Genomic DNA, 19,376 nt, shown 5'->3' on the forward strand with positions numbered 1-19,376 from the left:
GAGTCGACCTGTTTCGTCAGTTTTTCTGCCTTTTTCGCCTCTTCGGATGGTCCAGATGCTTTGCGGACATTCTCGCAGCGCCCGCAGACCGCGGAAGCCTCTCTTTGTTCTCGCCTCTCGGCTCGGTTTCCTCCGCACTGAGAGTGCTGAGAGTGACGGGCACTTTTCTTGCTTTTTTGCGATGGGCATAGGCAAGCAGAGTCGACGCGCGTTGTTGCGCTGCTGCCTCTCTTGGTGTGCGAGGAAGGGAGTTTTCAACCAAAAACCGTCGTTTTCTTGTCGTTCTGGCGCGCTGCGACTTCCGGCTCTTTCTCTCCGCGAAACGAGACGCTTTTTCGCTTGCCGCCGGGCACTTTAACCGGAGAGAGCTGTCGGTTTGTGCTGTGCATATATATACACATGGGTCGACCGCGCAGATGCGTCCTCGCGCGTCCACGTTCGACGCACAAATAGATAGATGTGAAGGTCGGCAGAAAGGCACTTGAATCACGGGGACCGGCTGCGAGTGTCAAAACTCGAGGACGCGTGTGCTGTTTGCGTGAAAGCGTGGACAGGCTTCTTCCACTTTCTGTCTGCAGGCGAACTGCCTTTCTGCCTCGCTCGTGTCTCGCAACTTGGCAGCTCCCGGCGACAGTCAAAAACGCGGGCAACGCGACGGCCCGCGTGCGAGGAAAAGGGGATTTTCGGAAAGGAAAACGCTCGCTTTGTCCACTCGCGCCGCCACAAAATTCTCCGCCCGCCGTCTCTCCCTTTCTTTCCTGTGTTCCCCCCTCCTTCGGCCTCCCCGGACAACGGGAGTCCTGTGTATGTACACCTCACACGCACTCGCCTGCAAACATATTTACGGCGAAGGCAAATCGGTCTCTGTGTTTTTGCGCCCCTCGTCTCTTTCTCTCGACTTCTTTTTGTGTTCCTCGTCGCCTGCCACAGACGAACGGCCTGAGCCAGTCGGGCAGAAGTACCGTAGCCACAAAAACGCAGAGTGCCCTCATGACCGCAAGGATTCACATGCACCCTCGCAGCCAGACTGTGTTCGGTGTCTCAGTGCGGTCTGGCGACGGTCTCTCGAGTTGTTCGCGAAACGCAGACGCTGGGGTCCCGGACGTTTCCGTTCTCTCTGCCTTTTAGCCGACAACCGTCTGGCCTGCGGGGTGTAGAGTGACGCTCGAGCTTCTCGCGTTGCCGTCGCGCCTCGATTGACCTCGGCGCTGTGGCCGCTGCTTCGTCTTTCCAGCTGCCTTTCTGTCTTCCTCTCTGGCGCCCCTGTCGCCTCTTTTGTACCAGTCTGCTCTCCTCTCATCGAGAACACCCTCGGTTTGTGTCGGTCGCGTCCTGGATCTCCCGATTTCTCGTTCGAGGTTTCCGTGGGTTCCCTTGTTTTTCTCTGTCACGGCTCTCTTCGTGAACCTCTTCCAGGTGCTGTCTCCGGCGCCAGCTCGGGGGTTGCGCCTTCTTCGGTGCTGAGGCCAGGGAGAAGAGTCGCCAGTCAGAAGCCTGAGACAGCGGGAGGAGACGCTCGCTATTTTTTTCACGAACGCGTCGTCCTGAAGTCGAAGACACAGTCGGAGACAGCTGCGTCTGCGGCTCTGGAGGTGGTTGCGCGACGCTCTGTTCGTTAAACGAAGCATGTGTTTGCAAAGCGGGGAAAGGCCTCCAAGATGTCTCGTCGCGAGAGAAAGGGGGCAAATGAGTTGAACAAAAGTGATCCTAACTGTGTCCCCCCATCTCTACTCGACTCTCAGCTTGCACTGCTCGCTGCTAACTCGTTCGACGTTCCCCTTACTTTGAAAAAGTCGACGGCCTCTCTGTCTGCCTCGCGCTCCTCCTCGCCCAGAAGCGTCGTGTCTGCCAACTGCAGTTCGCCCCGGACTTCCGACTTCCCGGACCGTGACCCTCTCGCGTCCTCTGTCGACTTACCACGCGCTTCTCCAGCTTCTCCAGCTTCTCCAGCTTCTCCTGCTTCTCCTGCTTCTGTCTCGCCCCGCTCTCTGGGTTCTCGTTCTCCAGTCTCTTCGTCTTTCGCTGGCAACTTGCGGGAGCGCGAGGGCGTGTGTCTCCGCGGCGCCTTGCATCTGTCTCCTTCGTGCGGCGCCGCGCTCGGTTCGCTGTCTCCGCCGCCGCTGCTGAGGACGAGTCGCTCAGCTTGTTTGTCTCCGAGTGTCTCCACAGATCCCCCTCGCGCGTCTCCGCTGGGAGTCTCTTTTCTCTCGAGCACGATGGAGGAAGACGACGCAGCGCTCTTCAAGGTCGAGAAGGGGAGCTCGCGGCTGGCCGCGAAGGCGCCTGAGGCGGGAGCGACTGCGGGCGAGTTGGGTGTCTGTACACCCGTCCCAGGGGTCACTCCCGAGCCCTCAGGCGGAGTGTCTCCTCCGGTGCCGAAGGCTTTCGGACTCGCGTCCTCGACGCCGCGGCGCCTGAACGACGGCTCCTTGCTCGAGGCGCCTCTTTCGAACGAGCTCGAGATGGTCATTCCACGTTTCCGCGCGCGCTTCCTCGAAGGACTGGAAGAGGGTGACGCGCCCGTGGACTCGCTCACGCTCTACAGCGACTGGAAGGAGCTTCCCGCACTTCGCTTCCGCCTGATGGTTCACCCGCTGACGCGGTCGCACAGCCGGCTGGCGCAGCTCTCTCCGCCGTCTCCGCTGCTCCCGGAGGCGCGCGCCCTCTCTCCCCAGCAGCAGGAGTTCCTCCAGAGTCGCACGGCGGCGGCCTTCGTCGAGATCGGCCCGAAGCCGGACTGGCCTGCGGACTGGAGCTTCCAAGCGGGCGTCCGCTTCCACATCTATGTGGTGAATCTGTCGGAGCCGGAGCGCTCGATCTGGAAGGAAGAAACCTTTCAGTTCAGCTGCGAGGAAGTCGACCGCGGCTGGCACTCGATTGTCTCCTACTGGACGCTGTACGAAGAGCGCTTCTTCGCCTCGCAGTCTGGAGACCTCGTCCTGCGCGCCGCCGTCTTCCCCGCAGGCACCGCCGTCATGAGTCGCGGCCTGCGGACCCCCTGTCCCCCCTCGCCGCCCTGTGTCCGCGGCGCCGCGACGACGCCCGCGCCGGAGGCCGCTGAAGCCGCGCGAGCGACCGAGGCGGAGATGCGCGACAAGAGCGACCGCGAGAAGGACGACGAGCTCGGACCTGTGATCGCAGGACCGCCGGCAGGCGCCTCGTCTCCCCTTGCCTCTCTCCTCGCGTCGCTTCCGGCCTCCGCGTCGCTGGGTCGAGCTGGCAAAGGCTACGTCGGTCTCCGAAACCACGGCGCAACGTGCTATATGAACGCGCTCCTCCAGAGCCTCTACTACATCGGGAAGTTCCGACAAGCGGTCTACGCCCTCACGTTCGATACGAAGGCCATCAGCGGTCCGCGAAGCGTCCAAGTGCTGGAGAGCAGGTGCCGCCGCAGAAAGCGCCGCGCCGGCGGCTCCGGAGCGACAGGCGACGCAGACTCGGAAAGCGCGCAGGACGATCGACACCCCAGACTCGAGCGAAACAGGGTAAGGATTCTCGTTCGCGACGCAGATCTTCTGGGGAGTCTTTCCGCAAGCCGGAAATAAGAGAGAGAAGCAGTAGGGGGGGGGACCTTTCGGGGAGGAAAGGGCGGGAGACCGAGTGCACCGAAAGATGGCTTTCGGAAGAGGATTTTAAAGTACCTCGTGGAAAGAGAAGAGCGCAGCAAAGAGTGCTAAGAGAGAGAAAAGGGTGAGACACGGTGAGCCACAGGGAGTCGCGGAGACACTCGGAAAAGAAGCGATGAACAGAGAATGAGTTATGTTTCGACTTCCTGTGGCTCTCCTGCGCTTCTCGTACAACGTATGAAAGACACAAGGCATGGGAGACTGCTGCGGAGAAGCGCTGGTTAGAATGCCTGCTGCTCGACTTTCGCCTTCGCTGTCTGCTTGCACGGAAAGGCTCTCTGGCGACCGTGCTGTCTGGGAGATTTTGTGCTTGAAGTTGCTCTTCGTGTTTGTGAGTTGTAGTGGCAGACGACGCTCTCTGAGTGTCTCGAAAAGGTGAGGCGAGGGGATCTTCTTCGAAGGCGCGAGGCTTCGTTGCCTACCTGCAGCCGTCAAAACCTGTGCGAGGACCTCGCTGTCGCACCTGCGTTGTCTTCCCTCTCAGGACCCCGAAGACGCGCTCGATGGAAGCTGCGACGTCCACATGGAGGAAGGCTCTGCGTCAAAGCCGACGGGAAGTCGTTTCAAGTCTGGCGGCTCTGGACGAGACTCGGACAACGCGTCTGCGTACTGTTCGCCAGCTCCGCATCCGCTGGCGGCGCTGCTGGTGAACAGCGACGACGAAGAGGAAGACTTCTCGGACTGGAACGAGCAAGACATGCGCGACTTGCTGCTGGAGGAGGAACAGGAGCAGCGCCGGCCGCCCTCCATCTCGCTGGCCCTGCAGAACTTGTTCTTCCGTCTGTACACCTCCGAGGAGCCTGTAGCATGTCGGGACTTGATTCGCTCTTTCGGATGGGATGCGGCCGACGCGTTCACACAGCAAGACACTCACGAGTTGCTCAAACTGCTGCTCGACAAAGTTGAGGAGCAGATGCAGGGGACGCCCGCAGAGGGCAGTGTGAAGAAGATGTTTGAGGGCGAGATGGAGACGTACATCGAGTGCATCGAGGTCGACTACAAGAGCGTGAGGAAGGAGACGTACGAAGACCTCAACCTCGATGTGAAGGGATGCAGCACCATCCAGGAAAGTCTGCGCAGACTCGTGCAGCCGGAAATTCTCGAAGGAGAAAACTCGTACGACGCAGAGGCGTTCGGCAAACAGCGAGCGCGGAAGGGCGTCCGCTTCCTCCGCTTTCCGCCGGTCTGCATCTTTCTCCTCAAACGCTTCGACTTCGATTACGAAAAAATGGACACCGTCAAAGTATTCTCCAGCTTCGAGTTCCAGAGTGAACTGGACCTCAACGAATTCTGTCCTGGTGCCGGCGTCTACGAACTCCATGCCGTGTCTGTACACCAAGGTGAGAAGGCCTGGAAGAGACTGTGGTGTCTGCCGTCTCGTTTCTTGTCGCCTGTCCCCCAGCAGGCGCTCCCTCTGCCTTGGGATGAGATGTTTTCTCCAGCTCTTTCGTGGTGTCTCTCGTTCTCTTTCTCTTGTTCTCTCGCGCTTCCATCTTCTTGATTTCTCCTGTTTTCCCGTCCTCTCTGGATCTCGGTCAACTCTGTTCTATGCGGTGCTGAGAGCCATTCCATTTGACACGGGCGGCTTGCTAGGTTTTTTCTGTCTTCCGTCGCGACCGCATTTACGGCAACGGTGTGTTGCCTCGCGTTCGCGCTTTTCTTCGATCGTTTTCCTCTTCCCGAGAAGCCTGCATGCACGCCACTGGATAAAAAGCGCAACGGCCAGTGCAGAGCTGCAGGAGAGAGAAGACAGAGGAGCAGCGCCAGTTTGCTTGCTGACGGCATGGTTCTGCCGCGTTTTGTCGTCCTCCTTTTTCTGCGAACGCTGGCTTTCTCCCCACGAGTTTTTTCGTCGAGAGGTCAGGAGCTTCTGCCTCAGGTTGTTCCCATTCGCAGAATTTAAGAGTTCCTTCGTCCTCTCTTGTGTTTCTTTCTAGGCGACGTCAACTCTGGGCATTACTACTGCTTCTTGCGACCCCCGCCGCGTACGCAGTGGGTCAGATTTGACGACGACAAAGTGTATCCTGTGTCGGAGTACGCGGCGATCGGCGACAACTTCGGAGGCGACGAAGAAGATCCGTGTAACTACCTTGCAGGTGAGTTCCGTTTTTTTCGCCTTCAGAGCTCTCGGTGCTTCTCTCTGAAAGGATCTCTCGCGTATCTCCCCGCCAGCTGCTTTCTGCGTCTTCCTCGTGGATCGAGAAAACGCCCTTTCTTGTCAGCAGGTCTGTCGTCCTGTGGGGCTGCTCTCTGCACACGCTCGTTGAACGGAGGGTCGTGCAGGTCCTGGCGGCTTCGGCGTCTTCGCTGTCTCTTTCCTCATCTTCCTCGTCTTCTCTCTCCTGGCTTCCTTGTGTGCCCTTCCCGCTCGTCCTACTCTTCAGGCAGAGCGCCGCGCTCGCGACAAAAGGTCTACAACGCGTACATTCTGGTCTATGTGAAGAAGCGTCTCGCGAACCAGCTTCTCGCCGACTGCAACCCCATGAAGGTGAGAGCCGCGAAGGAAGAGGGGGATCGGAGAACGAGAGGAAGCGCAGAAGTCGTTTCGAGAACTCTCAAAGGAAGCTTGCGTTAAGGGGAAGGCGGGCAGCAACGATCGGGACCTCTCGGTGTCAGTCTCGGCCTACTCGACAGGCAAACAGCTTCTGACTCCAAGCAAGCGAACATGTCGACCTTTTTCGAAACTGAAAGTAATTCCTGGATGACCGTCCTGATCTCTCGCTTTCTCCGCTTCAGGTGAACCCTCAGGTCGTCATCAGGTGCCGCACAGAGGAGCTTCTCATGAAACTCCGAAATCGAATTCGCCGCGTCCTGGAACAGCGAATCAAGTACGCCTCAGCCTCTACAAGAATGTACACACTCAAGTCGTCGTGCAAACATTCGTTTCGGTCTCCCCGATTTTCAGGAGGGGACGTCTAAGCGTATACGCCGTCTCCGAGACAAAACCGCATGTCTGCGCATTCGTAAACGTCTCTTTGTGTGTGTAAACACTCGCAAAAGCATGTATATATATATATATATATATATACTTTCAGATGCATGCATAGACATACACATGCATATATATATATATATATATTTATATATGTGTGTATAGGTATCTATTTTGTGTATTTTTTACAGCTCGCACTTTAGGGGCGCGCATGTTTCTGCTGAGTGTTCTGTCTCTAGGGTGAAGGTGTACCATCCTTTGCAATTCGTGAACCGCCGTTTTCTGGATTTGCCGTTGGCTACGATGCGTCCGCTGCTGGAGCTGAAGTCGAGTCGCTCGGTGGGGATTCTGCCGATTCATGAGCAAATCACCGCGCGTCTGTTTAGCAAGTTGTACGGCGAAGAGGGCACTGGCGGCGAGGGCGGCGCCTGCAGTCAGCGTGCAGGGAAGGCTTCGCCGCCGATCGCCTTTCTTCTGTACGCGATGGATTTCCTGGCCGACGACGCTCGCTTCAGTCCGCTCTCTCTCGCAGACAATCCGTGTCTCGGGGAGATTTTCCGCGCCAAGATGGTGGGGAACAGCGGGAGGGCCGGGGGCGTTCTCGGCGCCCGCGTCTATCCGGGAGGCGCCTCGGACCTGAACTATCCATACAACCGGTTCGACGCCTGTCTGTACTTCCTCGCGGTGCCCGAGACGAACGCGGTGATTCGCGAGGCCGTTGACCACGATGAATTCTGCAGGCGACACCAGCTGCTCTTCCTCAAGTACTTTGACGTCTTCAGCGCAAACACAGTGCTGGTGGAAGCCTCTGAGCCTGTGGCGCCGCAGGACCCCAAAGGCCAACGAAACCGACAGGAAGACGACGCTCCGGTCTGCGCCGCGCTCGCGAAGAAAGTTGGCGAGGATCCCTCCGACGTTCCTGAGGCTCTCAGAGACAACAACATCATTTGCCTCGACGTTGTCCTGGTTCCGAATGGCTGGAAACTCGTGAGTGTACCGGGGATGGAGCGATGGAACTTTTCTGTGAGAGGGGGGGGGGCGGTGGGTCGGATCTCGCAGAGGCGTTTGCTGCCGAGAGACGGAAGTGTATTTTCTGTCCTGCCGTCTCGTTGCCTGTCGTGTGTGTTCTCGCTTTCTCGAAGCTCTTCTCTGTTGCCTTCTTCCTTCGTGACACCTGGGCGTCGCTCCGTTTTTGCAGCTTCCGTCGACCTTTTTTTTCTCTCTTTTCTTCGCCGGGATTTGCTCTCACCCTTCGTCTCGTCCTCCTGCCTCTCTCCTCGGATCGTTTTTCGTCTTTTCTCCCGCTTTTCGTCTCAAAACCGCGTTGCCTTTTGGGATGCTTTTGTCGTCTGCCGTTGGTAGGTCTGCCTTCAACCGCATCTGTATCGCCTTCTCCTGCGGTGCATGGAGGACGGATTGACCCGGCCGTTCGCGCTGGAGTCTCTGCGCCGTTATGTCTCCTCTCTGGGGTCTCTGCCGCCTCTGTTCGCTGCTTCCTCGTCCGGCGGCAGTCGCCTCTTCTTCCCGGGCGCGGGGGAGAAGCGGCCTCTGGTCGACGTCGCGACCTCGCAGAGTTGTTCTCTCGCTGCATGCGCCGCTGCCTACGGCGCAGGCCTCAGTGCGACGCTGTGTGGGCCAGTTTTCCTGAGCACTCAGGGGAACTTCCCTGCCCTGTCGAGCAGCAGAGAGCAGACACCCGAGCTGCCGCGAGAACCTGCGCTCGTCCTCGCTCTCGAAATCGAGTTCCAGGATCTGAAAAATCCCACAAGCCTCACACTCTCTTCGAAGAAAACCTTCTCGCAAGAAAAGGCAAGTAGCTGAACGGACGCCGAAAAGGGAGAAACAAAGAAGGAAAGGGATGAAAACGCAGGAGGGCAGTTGTGAGGCGGGGGACAGGAGAACGCCAGAGAGAGACAGAGCCAAAGGAAGGAAAGGAGTCAAATAGGCAGCAGAAGGGAGCACAGAGAAGAAGAGTAAGAGAACGACGCGTACGTTGTTCGAATCGCGAGAAAGGGATGCATGTTTTTTTTCTGTGGAACTCTGCATGCGAGCGCTTTCCAGATTTTCCCGGGGGACATCTTCGTGTTCAACATCGACGCGCCGGAGAGCATGCGTCGGCGGTTCCAAGAAGTCCGGAGAATGGCTGAGGTCAACGGCTCTGAGCGCGAACAGACGACAACTGAAGAATTCGGTCTCTCGGCTTCTGCAGATGGACATGATCGTCTCAGTCAGCTCTGCCGCGAGAACCGAGGGCTCCAGAACGTTCCCTCGCTTCTCCCCGCGAATTTCCTTTCTCCCTCTCACGCTCAAGGTAGGCTGTGGATCTCCCTCTGCCGTCGCGCGGCCGGTAGGAGACGCAGGGTCTTTCACTCGACAAGTCGCTGGCGGACTGTGGGCGCTGGCTGCGCGACCTCTCTGCCAGCTGTCGAGAGACAGACGCGCTTTCCACCGTACGACATCGAAGGATTCCCCGCAGAGCGCATGTCTTCTTGGGCTGCACAAAGCGTCACAGCCAACTGCCTCGCACCCTGTGGCCGCTGTTGCTCTCCTTCGGAGCTTTCTCCTTCTCGCGAGTGCATGCTTCAGTCTTTCGCTCGTCTGGTCTTTCGCATTTCCGCCTGCGTCGGCTCCTGGTGTTCGCATGCAGCCTGCGCCATCTTTTCCGCATGCGCGACCGCATGTGTGCAGTCTCACGGTTTCCTTCCTTGTGCCTCGCAGCTGCTGTGGTGGACGAGAAGTCTCGCGCGAGTGTGTCTCCGGAAGAAGGAACAGGCGTCGCTCTCTGGCCCTCGTCTTCTTCGCCGGCTTCCTCGTCGCCGCCCTCGGCGACGGGTGCGGCGGCGCAGGCACTTTCGACCGCGGCTCGAGCAGCGTTGGGCGACGCAGACCCGTTGGGCGAGAAGGCCGAGGAGAAGGAGACGCTGGCGGCGAAGGCCGACGAGACCGCGAGTTGCAGCACCGCCGACGTCTCCACCACTGTCGCCTCGCCTATGAACAGCGGTGCGTTGCCGCCGTCGCGCGCGGCCGGTCTCAAGCCGGACGCCGAAGCGAAGGCAGGCGACAGTCTCTCCGGCCAGGCTCGGGGGTCTCCAGATGGCGAGAACTCGAAAGAGAGCAGCCCTGTGTCGCTCGACCTCCCCTCACACGCACCAGGGGGAAGCGACGGCGCTCTCCTCCCTTATCTCTCTGCTGCGCGGGGCGGACGGATTCCGAGTGACCCTCCAGAGATGCCTGTCCTCCCAAGTCCCGACTTCCACCACTACAGCCTCAACAAAGCGAATCGATTCGTCTTCCAGTTCCGACTCTACGACCCTCTCGAGGTAGACGCATGCATCAACTTCGGTTGCCACTCAACCCAGACATACAGATTCCCCTATATATAGACACGGATGTTTCTCCATAAGTCGTGATCTCTATATCTACCAATATATATATGTATATAGATATAGATATATATATGTAGAAATATGTATTTGTGTGTGTGTGTGTGTGGCTGTATCTGCATGTCTGCAGATATCTCTTTGTGTATACGTGTGGACACTGGATCGAGGTGTAGATGAGGGGCCTTTTGTTTTCTGGAAGTCTCTGTTTTCTTTGCTCTCGCGTGTCTTCGTTTTCTGCAGCTCTTGAATCGGCCGATGAACTGTTGCGGCATGTTGCTGGAGGATTATCCGCGGCCGAGCGTGGGTTCGTCGGCCTGCCTCGCGTCGCGCGACCTGTCGCTCTCTCACTGCTCTTCAAACGAAACACTGAGCTCCTTCACTCTGTCCTCGACTTGGTCTGCGACGTCTGCGCTGACTTCGGATCCTTGCCTCCCTGTCTCGGCGACCAAGGGAGGCAACGCTCCGTCGGTCTCTGCCTCGTTGGTGCTCCCCACTGCCTCGCCCTCCCCCGTCACGCCGCTGGCCGCCGCTGGGCCCTTTGGAGCCCCAGCCGGAGCCGCGACCGCGGTCGGAGGCTCAGGGCTCCAGCGAGCTGTTAGTGGCGCAGGCGCCGACCTCGAGTGCGCAGACGGAGACGCGACGGCCGACAGCGAGGAAGACGAAGATCCCTGGATCCACGTTCCCAAGGGCCAGCCTGTGGTCGCAAAGATGCTCGAGGTTGACGTCCGAGTCGCATGCAACCAGGTAACAAGAAGCGACACAGTTCGTTCACGCGGGAACAACGGAGAGGCCGACGTCTTGAGAACATACAGAGACACACGGAGATCTGAACCCATTGCTCACTGTGTGCCAAGGCCTCCATATAGGTGCAAGTGTGTACTGAGAGTCATCCAGGTGCCGCTCTCCCTCTGTCTCTGCATACATACATATACATATATATATATATATATATATGTATATGCATATATATATATATATATATATGAAATACATATCTATGCATATGTATATACATCTGTATATATATATATATATGTTTATGTATATTATGTGTGTGTGTTTAGGTCCTGCGCTACGTGAGTTGGTATATGGGCGTGGATCCTTCGCGTCTGCTTCTGTTTCCTGAGCCGCCGTTGCTGTCGGACGCTTCGTTTGCGCCGGTGACCATCGACAGCCTCGTTTGTGCCGTGAGCGAGGGTGGTGTCTCCCGTCGCGACGGCTCTGGAGGTTCGTCTCCCCAGGCGTCGCTGCGTCGGTTGAGCGTGAACGAAGTATTTTCGCGCCTTGAGAAGAAGGCCCTTTTGGGCGCGGGATCCCGGCTGGGGCGTCGGCGTCCGAGGCCGGCGGGATCCTTCGCGTTTGCAGGTCCTGCCGGGAGTCGCCATCGGATCTTCCACCTCGCAGTGCTACCGCGGCACTACTCGCTCTGCTCGCGCGTCGTGGACCCTGCGACCTTGACGCCTGTGCAGCTGGAACGCGCGAAAGAACTCGTTTTCCCCGTCTCTTTGGGGACTGCTGCGGGGGGTGCTTCCGCCGCTGCGCTGCCTCCGGAGGCTCCCCTGCAAGACCCGCTGCTCCACTTCGTCGTGCTCGTTTTCAGCCGACGCGTGGAGAGTCTCGGATGCGTCGAAGGCCTCATTCCGGCCAGATGTCCCTTCTCCTCGAGACCTCTGACTGTGAAGGACTTGATTCACGCGATCCTCGCGCGAATGTCTCCCGCGCTTCGCGCCCAGCTCGTCGACGAGAGAAGAAGAAGCGCCTCCCAAGAGGGCCGAAGTATCTCTGCCGAGACAAGCGGCGAGCACGCGGCCGAGAAGACTGCGTCGGCGGATGGCGCCCGCGTCTCCGACGCCGCGCTCGCCGGTAGCTTGCGTCTCCTCGAGTCCTCGGTGGCGTCGCTGCACGATCTCGAGAAGACGCAGCAAATCCATAGTCTGGCGCTCTACGCCGGACAGAGCGGCCGACGACTGGACGGGCCGTCCACGCAAAACCTTTTCGCTGTGCCCCTGAGACTCGAGCTCGACTGGACACCCGAAGAAAAAGAATCCATCGAGAACGGGGAGTTGAAGGTGAGAGGGCGCGTAGCGGAAGAGAGCAAACAAAGAAGAGGAAGAGAGGGTCAGGAAGAGAAGAAAGGAAGAGAAGGAGGGGAAGAAGAAGAAGAAGGGAGCTGAGAAACACAGGGAGAGAAGAAAGAGAAGACGAATCATGGAGAGCACGAATTCAGGTGGGTGAGAAGAGCACAAAGCGGCGACTATCGTGAAGAGGAAAAAAGGAGACACGGAGAAGCGGAAAGCGAGGAAAAGACATCCGTAAAGAGGTGAACGCGTTTCCTAGTGTCAAGACACTCGAGTTCCGTGTTTCTCTCTTTTCCTCTTTTTTTCTCAGGTTCTGCAAGTTGTTCATCAAACCCCTTCAGACAGAGAGTACTTTGGATATCCGTTCGAGATTCTTGTCCGGGTGCGAAATGAAAGACGAAAGATACACATTCCACTGGCTCTGCAGTATATACCATATGGACGTCCATCCGTTTGTACAAGAAATGTCGTATTCTAGGGGGCTCCTTCGCTATCCATCGTTTGACACACACAAATTTGTACCTGCAAGGATACGCACCTATATACGCATGTGCAGCTGGAACGGTTTTCTGCAGTCAAGAAGAGGATCGGAAGGGAATCGTGATTCGCGTTTGACTTTGAGAGGAAACGTTTGCGGAGTACCGAGCCCACTTCTTGTGACGTCTGTGTTGTGTCTTCACCTGCTTGTTCTCTCGCCTCGAGTTTCTCGCGTAGAGAAGACAAGCGAGTCCTTTTTTGGGGCGTCTGCTGCCGCTCTGAACGCGGTCTCTTAGAGCTGGTTCGGTGAGGAGATTCGTCCTGCTCGAGTTATCTCCCTTCTGTTCCAGTTGGCTGTCTCTTTCCTTCCTGCCTTCTTTGTGCAGCCGAGTGATACGCTCAACGAGATTAAGCACAAAGTGAAAGAGAAGCTGCTGCTCCCTAAGCCTCTTTGGAGTAACTGGACGTTCTTTCAGTACGCAGACTGTAACAGGTAGGTGGGGAGGAGTTGGGCAGGTCTTGCAGCGTTCTTCATGTATCAGGAAGAGTCTTTTTTTGCATCTAGGGGCGATGAAGACACGAGTCTCCGCCGTGTCTCTTCGCGTTCTACAGCATCGTCCAGCACGACGGTGTGCAGGGAATTCCTTTTCAGTCGCGCAGCGTTTTCACCCATGAGAAGCCTCTTCGTTTTTGCTGTCGACTCAGGTCGTGGAAGGGACCTAACGACCGCCTGGACTGGCAGCGCTACGACTCTATCACGCTCATCGGTGAGTCGACTTTTCTGCTTCTTTCGCGATTCTACATCTCCCCGGATCGTCTGCCTTTCTGCTTTTGCCCGGGGGAACCTCGCTTCAGAGGCTTCCCTTGTACCTCTCTCAGCTGTTCCATGTTCCCCTTCTTTGCCCTTGCATTCCTCCAGAGGTACCGTCTTTCTCCGACGTGCGTCTGTATCTATAGATGGTATATATATATATATATACATATATATATATATATATGTACATATATGTATATACAAATATACATATATATATATATATATATATATATGCATTTGGATAGGTACTGTGTATATGTAAATACATCAAATGTATGTGAAGCGGCATGTAAGGAGACACGCTTAGAACGGTCGTGAGGATGGGCTCAGATTTACGAGGTTCAGAAGCAAATGTAGAAGCGATGCAGTTTTGTTGTTCTTTTCAGCTGAGCATCCGGCTCCGTACTCAAAGATGCGCTTGCCGACGGCCATGAAGATCGCGTAGCTTTTTTCGCTTCGTGTGTGCCTCCTCGAGAAGAGGGGAAGTCTCAAGAGCTCTTTTCTGGAATCACATGGTCACTCCCCCGCGCTGTGGAGTTCAAAGATGCCTGTGTCTTCTTCCAAGACTGTGTTGTGATGCGGGGCAAATGCGGAGAGAGAGAGGGGAGTTGCCGCGGTCGGAGTGTCTCTTCTCTTTTCGCAGCGTCTCCAAGTCTTCTGAACAGAGAGAAGAAGAGTCGTGTGAAAGGCTCTTTCCTGCGGTCTTTTTTTTTCGCTTTCTCTCTGTGGCTGTGTGCGAGTCCCCCCGAGGGAGCAAAGTGCCTTTTTCCTCCGGAGACCGCCCCGGAGACGACGTCCATTTCTCTGTGCATGCACCAGGATAGATCTGGGTATCTGTGTATAGCGCGAGAGAGATGTCAATCTCATATTTTCGACTGCTGCTGAAGGAGGCGGCACAGAACGTTTCAGATGTGTGTTTCCTGCGTCTGTGTGAGGTCAACAAACTTTGTATTTCTTGAAGCATTCCGGTGCGTCTCTCCTCTCTTGCTCTCGTTCTCTTCGTCCCCCCCCCCCCCCGTGTCTGTGCTCCTTCTCCGTTCGCTTTATCATCTTCTGTGCAGTGTCTGTCATTCGACGTTTCTGAGGCCCACCGTTGCTCTCTTCCTCTCGCCGCGAAACGACGTTGCTGATGGAAAGTCCGTTTCTCTTCTGAGGCACCGCCCCTTTCGTTGTCCCCTTTTCTCACCGCGACTGGGTGCCTCTTGCCTAAAACTTGAGAGGGAGAACTCACGCGCCGCCATTTTTTACAGAATCCCTTTTTCGGTGGGCCTGTCACATCATCGGACATTTTGAGACGCGGAGAATGGCGCCATCGACTGTGTTTCGGCACGGACTGTTCCCCTCAAACCTGCACAACTCGAGTGACGACGCAACTCGCGTCCTCTCTGCATACAGGCCTTCACATGCGCACACTTGCCCAATATATATATATATATATATATATATATATTATATTATATATATATTATATTATATATATATATATTATATTATATATAATATATATATATATATATATTAGGCAAGTGCGTATATGTCTACATACTTATATATAGACACGTTTCGGAATTGAAGGGATGCTCTTATCCCCATCTGCACACTAAAAAGGACCCGCCTGTACACAGATGCGTCCTGCGCGTGAATGTTTTTGTATGGACTTGGTTAGAGGTGGGTATGCGAGGGCAGAGAGAAGAAGAGAGAATCGATGTTTCCTTCGTTCCCTGGAGTGCGAAAGGGGATGTTGAAGACAGCTTCTTCACCCCGCCACCCCTCTGATTCCCGCGCCCTCAGCTCGTCTGTTTCTCGGCTTCTTTCGGGGGAAGCGTCTCCGCTTTCCTCCGTTTTCTTCGCGACATGTGGGCAGTGGTGGAACCACTGAAGATACGCTTCAGCCTGTCTGGTCTGCCAGCACAGAAGGGAGTCTTTTCTGCTCGCCACTGCCTGGCGCAACTGTGGGTGTCGCCCGGAGTCTCTCCTCGCCTCAGTCCGCGGGCATCGATAGCGCAGGCAGGGTGGCAGATCCCTTCGTTTTAGTTCCTGGGGAAACAGAGCAGACAAATGCGGAAAGGAACGTGAGACCCTGGCAATCCCTTTTCTCGAGCTCTCGCGGCAAAGGAGAAAATGCGGAGCGACAGAGCGGAGACGTCAATCGATGAGCAAAGGACGGGGTGTCACATTCAATACGGCACATGAAAAGGCGTCGAGGCGTTTTTTGCCATGGAGAAAGAGATGTAGAGACACGCATATTACAGACAGTTAGAGCCAGACAGACAGATACAGAGAGACAGACATCGACATGCACCAACCGATGTAGACAGATAGAGAGATCGACTGATAGAGGTAGATCGATAGAGATCGACAGCCAGATGTAGATGGACAGATAACTCCACTTCTTGTTACGCTCGGAATGCATGTCTCGAAGGAAGCCTGCAGGAGCGGAAAAACTCACGTGTTTCTGCTGCGCTGTTGAGCAGCTTTTGGGTCTGTGCCTGTTCGTCGGCATCCTAGGGGCCGTACAACCTTTGCTTGCTTCTCTGTTAGTTCCCCTCTCTGTGTGACGTTTCTCTTGACGACACAAGGCTTCGATGACGGTGAGGAAAACCGACACTTTGAAGGGGGTGACAGCCGCCGGCGGAGAGTTCTCGGGATGTCCCCTCCGCGCTGGGTCCTCCTTCAGCTGATCCTGGCGCGGCCAGAGATCTCGGATCTTCTCTTCGTATGGGCTGAACGGAGCGGCGAGGACGCGGGCGAGGGCCTCAGTGGATGCGTGAGTCTCTCTTGAATTCACTCGGCACTTCCATAGATGCGTAGACATTCTGTCGAAAAGAGAGAGGCGAGCCGCACAGTTCTGTTGAGCAGCGACAGAGCGAGTGCGTTTCGTGTCGATCTCATAGCGGGGCCGACTTCTCGGAAACATAGGGTCGCGTTTGCTTTTGTCAGATAGAAACAGGGCATGCATACAAAGAGACGTTTTTCTCTGTAAAGAGAAACGCATCACGAACTAAGCGCTAGGGAAGGGGAGACGAAACAGAGGTTGAACAAGCACGGAATGGCGTAGCCCTCTTACCTTTTCTGAAGGACACCTTGACCTGTAGAGGCAACCGCAAAGGAATCCCGTTAGAAAGTCGCCTTCAAGAAGGTAAAACTCGTGCTTCCTCACCAAAAGTTGATGTGTCGATACGCTTGCTTGAGACTGCGCATTCACGTGCTCCCTCGTTCCTCGGTTTCCCTCCTAGTCTCGAGCGTTTTCCCCTTTTCCACCAGACGCGATGCTAATCGATTCGAGAAAGTGGAAATCAAACGTTCAGAAGGCGAGAATGCGCAAAAGCATTCCTGCGTTCGAGAATTTGAGATAGAGCAGCTGAACCTCTGTCGGAAAAAATTCGATCGCTCACCACAAAGATGGCACGGCGTTAAAAGGCGTTGATGTACGACAATGTCTCGCGCCTGGAAGCAAGAGGAAGCCCACAGGAAAATCTCTGCAAATGCTTGCAAAGGTGTGCATGCGTTGAACACGACAAAACTGCCTTCGCTGATCGCTTCATTACTGTAGGATGTCCATTGGGCTGAGTCCTGCCCGAGTGACCCTCGAACGTACAACGGCACGCGTCAAGTGGCGCAGAGTGGAACAGGTGAAGAAGGCCGTAGAGGAGCGACCGCGTCCCGTTCGACAGAACGCAGTTCCTCTCTCTGAGTCTCTCTTTTGTTGACGTCTTGTTCTTTGTTACCTTTCCTCACCCACGAGTTGTATTCGCGTCGCCATTCTGGGGTCGCTGGCACATCAGGCGGTGCCGGCATCGGGGGCCCTCCGCATTTCTTCTTCTGCGAAAGTCTTTCCTTCTCTTTGCACGTGCGAAGATGGGGGAAGAGCGAGAAACAGCTGAAGAGCTTGCCGCTGGGAAGAGAGTACAGAAGCCAACAAAGAGAAGCATTACGGAAAAGCGTCCTGAGTTCTGCGCGCGGTAGAGTGCTTATAAGCTCGTATTGGTGGCGGACTCTGTACGCCGAGTCACGCACCTACACATGACAGGCAGACCTGTTCACTTCAAATAGGAGAGACCAGCAAGTTTTCGATGGAATAGACATTCCGACAGACGCTCTGAGGTTCGACTGGGTACGACGCATGGCGAGCATCGTGCAGACTCTTCAGGAACAGCCTCAAACGTCTTTCAACAGGACTTTTTCACGGTGGAGAATTTTTCTGCTCTCGTGCTTTGTCTCCTCAAGGCACAGGGTCGAAGGCAAAAAAGTCACACAGAAATGTGGGTTGTCTCTCCGTCGAGAACGCAGTACTCTTCCTCAGCAGTTTGCAGTGAAGAAACCCGTGTCGTGCACCGTAAACGTGTGTCCGTGACTGCAGACGCGTAGTTCTCCTAAAATGCACCTGGAGTTCCGAAGGAAAAAAGGGCAACGGTTGGAATAGAAACGCGCCAAAGTCGAAGACGACAGCGCTTCAGTTCGTGCAATTCTTCAATTAGGAAGATGCCAAGTCTCGATGACTTTTCCAATTCCTCAAACCCTTCATGTGAGTCTGCATCACGCTTCCGTTCCCCTCTCCCTCTGCGATTGAAGTGTCTAACAGGAAACCACACAGCAAAGTGTGCCACACGAATCACCAGGCAAGGCTTCTGTTTATTCGTTTCCTTTCCTTGCGTGTCTTGTTCGCGTACCAGTAGTGACAAATATATGACTCTCTGAAGCTCCCCATCCCCTCCGCGCATTCCTGGAGGGACAGCTGGTATGCGGCATCTCGCGGTGCTTCCATATCTGTGAAGGCGCCCGGTTTTTAGGCATGTACATCCCTCTTATTCGAATGCACATGAAAACGAATGCGTATCAATCGTGTTCAAACGACTGTCCGATCGACCGCATGCATTCGCAGTCGGAAAGGAAGCTGACTCAAGACCTGATTAGAGTCTCGAAGTTCAGCTACCAGAGGAACACAAAGAAGAAACTGTTGTCCTCAGATCTCCGATCAGAGGACAAATCTGCTGAGGAGTATCAGCGTGCGGGAGTACAATCATGCTTGTATATTCGTATGCATACTCTTAATATTACATGAGCATATGAATACGCGGATGATGTTTTAGCCAGACCAGAAGAGCAAGGCGCCGCGACGCCACTTGGCAAAAAGATGGAATCCGAAGGATCGAACGATAAAAAAAAACAGCCGAAGAAGCACTTTTGAAAGATAAAGCTTTTCCTTTGATCTCTTTACGCAAACGATGTGGAGCGGTTTTCTTCATGGCGAAAAAAAACGTCACGACGACACACAAGCACAAGATTCTCAAGAGGGGGTCACGTGACAAGCCAGTAAATCGAAGGCGTCGGGTATGTTCCGACGTTCAAAAGGAAGCAAAGTCTCAAGAATGTCGCAATACTTCGCTCGAGCCAAATGCAAAAATATCCTGATAATTTTTTTTCCTCAGCAAATTTCCTCACAGCAGTGAAGCAACGCGAGCGACGAGAGATCTCTTCTGAGGTCGAGACACGCGCTCTCTACATGTGGAGATTTGCAGAGCCTCCTGCTCGCGTGTTGAGGAAAAAAGGAAGTTTTTCGTGCTTTCTCCCGGTTGTTTTCCTCCAGAAAACCCCTACCTGTTTTCCAGTGCATTTTTGAGCTCGTAAAAGTCCTCTTTGTGCCTTTTGTGACCTTCACCGCCTCTCCCTCCCATCTCGCTCTGTCGCTAGCTCCAGGCAAGACACGAGTCGCAGGAGGCGAAACACACAACTCTGCTGTTTCCAGTGAAGAATCGAGGATTTCCTTCCTTGCTTTATCACATGGAATGACTCACCCACGAGCTTTCACTTGTTCATCAGTGCTCTTTGTAGCAGGACTGTCAAAGGGAGCGCCATCAGCAGTCGCTAGATGTCCACGTCCACCACGGCCAAAGCAGAGTTCAACCTCAAAGAGCGCTCTCTGGAAGCGAGAAAAAAAATTGCTTTCTTAGTGGGAGAAGACGACTCATCAGATGCCAATAATGTCCGTACCATCGTACTGGGAGTTGAAAAGTCTCTGAGATAGGATTCTTATTACGCTTTTCTGGGGAACGCAAATCACAA

At 55.2% G+C, this 19,376-nt stretch overlaps 2 protein-coding genes across 2 annotated transcripts; one reads left to right on the forward strand and one right to left on the reverse strand.

The window, feature by feature from the left end:
- Positions 1 to 277: 277 nt before the first annotated feature.
- On the forward strand, positions 278 to 14,724 carry TGME49_289330 (ubiquitin carboxyl-terminal hydrolase family 2 protein). Its single transcript, XM_018782080.1, has 15 exons — positions 278 to 3,485; positions 4,111 to 4,966; positions 5,564 to 5,722; positions 6,011 to 6,114; positions 6,363 to 6,454; positions 6,798 to 7,545; positions 7,921 to 8,367; positions 8,620 to 8,869; positions 9,277 to 9,878; positions 10,182 to 10,685; positions 11,006 to 12,010; positions 12,330 to 12,401; positions 12,883 to 12,989; positions 13,202 to 13,263; positions 13,700 to 14,724. Exons 1-15 carry the CDS (start codon positions 1,659 to 1,661, stop codon positions 13,756 to 13,758), a joined length of 6,894 nt encoding a protein of 2,297 aa, XP_018636404.1. The 5' UTR covers positions 278 to 1,658; the 3' UTR covers positions 13,759 to 14,724.
- TGME49_289340 (hypothetical protein) lies at positions 14,698 to 18,794 on the reverse strand. Its single transcript, XM_002368328.2, has 6 exons — positions 17,984 to 18,794; positions 17,052 to 17,208; positions 16,709 to 16,760; positions 16,381 to 16,402; positions 15,763 to 16,129; positions 14,698 to 15,350 (listed from the first exon to the last, which is right to left on the reverse strand). Exons 1-6 carry the CDS (start codon positions 18,076 to 18,078, stop codon positions 14,976 to 14,978), a joined length of 1,068 nt encoding a protein of 355 aa, XP_002368369.1. The 5' UTR covers positions 18,079 to 18,794; the 3' UTR covers positions 14,698 to 14,975.
- Between the last annotated feature and the right edge of the window lie 582 nt (positions 18,795 to 19,376).

Source organism: Toxoplasma gondii, chromosome IX (assembly GCF_000006565.2).
Source record: "Toxoplasma gondii ME49 chromosome IX, whole genome shotgun sequence".
Lineage (NCBI taxonomy): Eukaryota > Apicomplexa > Conoidasida > Eucoccidiorida > Sarcocystidae > Toxoplasma > Toxoplasma gondii.